Source organism: Poecilia latipinna, unplaced genomic scaffold (assembly GCF_001443285.1).
Source record: "Poecilia latipinna isolate Pla-1442-1.1 unplaced genomic scaffold, P_latipinna-1.0 Scaffold2012, whole genome shotgun sequence".
In the NCBI taxonomy this organism is placed as follows: Eukaryota; Metazoa; Chordata; class Actinopteri; order Cyprinodontiformes; family Poeciliidae; genus Poecilia; species Poecilia latipinna.
This window is the reverse complement of record NW_015114628.1, coordinates 47342-53241: the sequence shown is the minus strand read 5'-3', so window position 1 is coordinate 53241 and position 5900 is coordinate 47342. Positions and strand designations below refer to the sequence as shown.

At 37.8% G+C, this 5900-nt stretch overlaps 1 protein-coding gene across 1 annotated transcript in view; it reads right to left on the bottom strand.

The window, feature by feature from the left end:
- LOC106935743 (glutamate receptor ionotropic, kainate 2-like) overlaps positions 1 to 5900 on the bottom strand; it is a 123810-nt gene that overhangs the window by 73820 nt on the left and 44090 nt on the right. Inside the window, exon 4 of the mRNA XM_015016382.1 lies at positions 1867 to 2084. Coding sequence (XP_014871868.1) covers positions 1867 to 2084 — 218 coding nt within the window. The remainder of the gene's footprint in view (positions 1 to 1866; positions 2085 to 5900) is intronic.

The following is a 5900-nucleotide window of genomic DNA, read 5'->3' as shown; positions in this document are numbered from 1 at the left end:
GGTGATCGGTATCGGTGATCGGTATCGATGATCGGCCCTCATGGGTGATCGGTATCGGTATCAGGAGGAAAAAACCTGATCGGCACATCTCTAGTAGAAAGATGTAAAAAAAAAAAAAAACATAGCCATGCCTGAACTTTATTTACTTATTTAAATCCCCAAAAATTAAATAAAATTCACATTACAAGTTAATATTATGCATTCCCGGCAATTCAAACTGTCAGCGAAAAACTGCAGCTCGGTCAGAAAGGTGACCACAGTTTCATTATTTCTGTTCTTTATTGTTTATTCGTAGCGCTACTAAATCACAGTCATTCTAAATTTACCACGTGTTCCTGGAGCTGATCGTAGTTAAACTCATCAAGCTCATCCGTACTGAACATCCGTCTGAAAACAGATGGCATGTTCATGGTCCACAGCTAAGCTATGATGTTTGCAATTTTCAGTGACGTAAATCACAAGCCAATCAATGAATGTGGTCAGCTGTCAATCAAATTGTTTCGGTGTCGTACCTGGCTCAGTCCTGCTAGTACTACCCCTGAAGTAGGCACTAAAATCTGAGAACAACCGGGCTGAGCCGTGTCGAATTTACTCATGGAAAACAAATCTGGCTGGAGCAGACCACATCCGAACTGGTTAGAGCCGGGTTAGTGGAAAAGCCCCTTAAAAACACCACAAAGAACTACTCACGGTAGTAGTTCTTTGTGGTGAATCACAAGTTAATGTTCATGAATCACAAGTTCATGTGTTTGGTCCTTTTGGTTACATTCTCCTTTTATGTAGAGGACTGCAGTTTATAGAGACCATTTATATAGAAAGATCACTCTGTCTTGTTTTCTTGTAAATATTAATGTCAATATTGCCAGATTGATTTCCAAATGCTGTTCTAAACATTCAATTTCTCTTGCTGTCCAAGTTCAGAGCACAAAGCCAACTTCTGATTGCCTCAAGTGGAGCTTGTAATTTCAGTCTATGTTGTAACAGAAGTCGGATTCATTCTGTAGATCAACATCAAAACCTTGAGTCATTTGATTAGGCACAAACAGGCACTTCAATTTGACGGAAGCAGGCAATTCTGTCAAGTTGATGGGCACTGAGAAAATCTCACACATCTGCTCTGCATGAAGCCCAGGAAAATGTCTGCAGCATTTGCAAAAAATACCACCCTTACTTCATACTCAATCCACTACAAGTTGTTGTATTAATAACTTTCCAGTATTTTTTTCCCAGTATTACAGTTCCAGAAAAGCTTGTCAATACTGGCTGAGTCTCTGGTTTGTCAATAGGAGATAGATCTGGTGGTGGTTCAGTGCCTCCCTCTTCTGTAATTTTTGTGATGGCATCAGTCATCAGGTCCTCCACTCTTTGATTTTTTTTAAAACTTTGAAATGGATATTTCTTTGCCACTTCTAAATGGCCTTCATCTCTGCAGGTCACAGTAACATTAGCAAACAGAGTTAGCCCTCGCTTGTCTGGAGAGTTCAGATGTCATGTTTTTGTTAAAAGATGGAATTGTTACCTCTGATCACGACCGTGCATATATGCTGTACATTTAAATTTTGTTTCATTTTTTGATGACTTTCATTTTTGAGTGATGTCACTTAAAATTAGTCTTGAATATACACTCCTTCATTTTGACTGATGGGGTAAAAAAATAATAAGCCATAATCCAGATTTATTGTTAGGAAAATAAAACATACCCTTCAAAATATTAACTTTTACCCAAATATACATCAAGGGGGTTATAAAAAACAAGTAGCTTACATACTGACTGCACATTTCTACTTAACACAAAACAGCATATGGCATTAAAACAATCTGTTTGTAAAAATACAGTGGGTTTTGTAATATCCTGCTATAGCTTACCTTGAAAAAAATCATTGTGGCACCATCTTCTACCACTCCATATTCAATCTTTGTTTGCTTGGCTAGGTCATCTGCAGAGTCAATGGGCGACTCCATCCTCTCCACAGTGAGGAAAGCCGCCAGGTTTGCCGTGTAGGAAGAGATGATGATGAGAGTGAAAAACCACCAAATTCCTCCCACAATTCTGGTAGAGAGGGCTTTTGGCATGAGCTCAGATCCTGAATGAAAGGAGCAGAAAACGGGGTAAGGCTGAGTGAAAGGCTGAATCAGAGAGGGAGCAGCACCACAACTAGTACGAGTCGGACCAGAGCACCTGCCGTCTTGATAATTCATGCTAACGCGAATGCACAGAGTGGACAGTGTGTAGGTTGATGGAAACTGATAGTAGTTCTTATTCTAGTTACCTATTCTTATGTTTTATTGGACAAACAATTGTTATGTCCATCAGGTTATGCAACTTTTACTGGTAAAATATTTGCTGCCTCTGTTCTTGAAATAAAGAAGCTGTTGCAAAGTGTAATCTCAATGGAAGTCACGTGAGAGATGAATACTTGTTACTTGCACCATTATACAATTTTTCCAGTTGTATAAGTAGCATAACTTACAACTAAACAATTTTGCATCTTTGTTGCATCTGGAAAGATACACATTTTAGTCCATGGGCCAGAGGTCAAAATTTGACATTTTTGTCCATTTCAGGGTGCCAAAGCCTATTGATATTTTTTTAAAGATACATATCTAGTTAATATTTTAGTATGATATCCCTTCCAAAATGGCAGCTGAGTCATAGTTATCAGCTCAGTTCTGTTTTTTTGAGATTCGTGTATGTCTGGTTTAGGCTCATGGTATGAGCATTTGTCAAAAGCCTATAATACAGTGTTTGGTATCATCTTAAAGGGGACACTCTTGGCTTTCATTTAAACCAGGTTTCAAGTGTCTCTGATCAACAAAGAGGTCATTAGACGTCGTTAAACCAAATATAATACACATTTTTCCCACACCTTTTGACCAAACTAGATACATTTCTTTCATCCCAGTGGTATCCAGAGACCTCAGGGACACAAGAGTTAACTAAAATACTCAACAGGCTCTAAGGAGTCAGAAAATGTATGATATGCCTATAAAGTCTGTCTATGGGAGGCGATTATGAGCTGTAATTTGAAGTTACAGACTTGGGCTATAACCTTAACTGGTTCTTTGGTGTGTTAGTGGGGGCTTTGTTTAGAGTGTTACTCGTGTCTAGTTTGTTAGTTATAAAATAGTTAATCAGTAATAGCAGAAATGTACACTTGCATAGACTTTAGGATGCTGTACATTTGGCCTATTTATCAGATTTTGTGAGTTTTTCCATCATGGGCTACACAATAGTAGCCCAGGATGGCCACATAGAGACACAGCAGAATGACAGACTCTGTGGGAGGAGAACACCCTCATTAAATGACCAATTCTGAGGTAAAAATAAAAAAAATATATATTTTCAGATGCTTAGGCTACTATTGGCAGCATAATTCAGATTATTAAATTACATTTCTGCCAATAGAAATGTAATATAATGGTACCGATGGTACCATTATATTACCGATTACATTGACTTGCTATATCTACATTATGCTTGCTGAGGATGTTGATTTCAATCCAGCCCACAAATTAGTTCAATAAAAAATAAAATCAGTAAGATGTAACCATTAAGCTTTTCAGGTCACCAGCAGCATTGAACAGCCTTTGTTTGTCTGCTATTCATTTACTACCAAATTTCTTTTAACCCAGCTGTACCTGAGAGGAAGTTTACAACTGCACTACTCAACAGACTAAGGCAGTGGTGTCAAACTCCATTCCTCAAGAGCCAGAGTCCTGCAACCTTTAGATGTGTCCCTTGTTATACACACCTAAATTCATTGGCTAAACTACCTTACCAGCATGCAGTCTTATTAGCAAAGCAGTCTTGGTGCAACATTAGAGCTTGCACATTTCTGAGTTCTTCAGCCTGTTTGCACATCAGGAACAGTCGGGTAGCTTGCATGCCAGTGGTGTTTGGGGTCCTCACATACAGTCTAATAGATGGACACATTTATAGCAAGATAATAAGCTATTAGACTATTAGATGTGAGGACATAAATTTCTACCAGCTTGCTGGCTATATAGATAGGGAGACTCCTAGAGCCTGTTGAGTATTTTAGTTGTTAACTCTTGTGTCCCTGAGGTCTCTGGATACCACTGGGATAAAAGAAATGTATCTAGTTTGGTCAAAAGGTGTGGGAAAAATGTGTATTATATTTGGTTTAACAACCTCTAATGACCTCTGTGTTGATGAGAGAAACTTGAAACCTGTTTTAAATGAAAGCCAAGAGTGTCCCCTTTAAGATGATACCAAACACTGTATTATAGGCTTTTGACAAATGCTCATACCATGAGCCTAAACCAGACATACACCAGTCTCAAAAAAACAGAATTTTTCCAAAGGGGTTGTTTACTTCATGAGATGATAACTATGACTCAGCTGCCATTTTGGAAGGGCTATCATACCAAAATATTAACTAGAGACATGTATCTTTTCAAAAAATATCTTTATAGACTTTGACACCCTGAAACAAAAAAATGGCATTGCAATTTACAACTATTACAATTTACAAAAATATTGTAATAGTTTGAAGAGGCTGTAAAGCATTACACCATATAGCCTCATGCATAATTTATTATTTTCAATGTTTTCTTAACAGGTGGGTTTAGTTGGTGTTTGTGTACAAGCTTTGAGGAAAATATATTTACTGCATAAAGAAACATATCTGAATGGGTAGAGAGAATGTGTGTGTGTTTTAACATTTCTCACTTTGTAAGGCCCATTTTCCCCAACACATACTCATGAGGACCAAAGCCCAGGCCACATAAGAAAAAGTGCTGTTGAGTTAGGGATTAGGTTTAGGGCTAAAGTGTGACTTGTGTTTAGGTACTGAAAACTGTTAAATGTAGGACAAGGCCTATGGTACAAAATGGGATTCAATGTAACGTCCTTAGGAAGATATATATTGTATGAGGGTGAGTGAGAGAGTGTGAGTGTTTGAGGCTATTGAAATAAGGTGAACCTATAGAGGGATTATCAGTCAACATCACGTTGCGTCAGCAGCCACACTACTGCACATGTCATCTTCAGAAGGCAGGCAAGAATACTTTATTCTAACTATTTAAACTATTTACAATTTGGTTAAAAATAATTTACAACTTGCAGCTAATACAGATCATCTTTCTTCAACCAGTGTTATGTTAGATACTCATTGGTGCAACTCCCACACGCAGCTTTGCACCATCTGATGTCAGAAGTTTTAATTTTAGCACAGTGTCATTGAACCTTACATTTTAGGAAAACCCTATTCAACTTTACTGCTCACTATGTATATATTTGTCTTATTTAGAGGGACTTGACATATCAATAGCCAATGATCTTATCCTAAAGAAATTGCTTCAATATTGCTTGCAAGTAATGTCCGATGTTTGAAAAAATGTTCTCGTTATTTATTGACTCACCTGTATTTAGTGCTTATGGGTCATTAAGATGTATATCATTCACTAATGTCAGTTTGGCAGAATAACTTATTTTATCACTCTGTGAAAAAATGTTGTAGTACACTGACAACACACCAACTAATGTTAAAACAGCAAGATAAATGTGGGTAACCATGTTAACCAGTAAGTGTTTAAAGGCCGAATGGCTCTTTCTGAGGTCAAGTTGAACTGTGTTTATAACTGGTTTATAACTGTTGAGAAGGTGAAACAAGGGATTTTTCCCATTCACTAAAACAGAAAGCTGATAAAGAGAGCAAATAATACAAGGTTAAGAACTCTGTGCTATGCTCCTTTGGTGAGTCTCTATTTGCATTTCTACTTCTCATCAAACTTTTTCTCTCACAGTCCCTTGAGTGAGCTGACTAGGTGGGAAGAGATGATAAACTAAGTGCAGCTGCTGCAGACAGTGGAACAGAGCAGGAAATGCAGGCCATAACCAGTGGTGGGAAGTAACGAAGTACAAGTACTTTGTTACT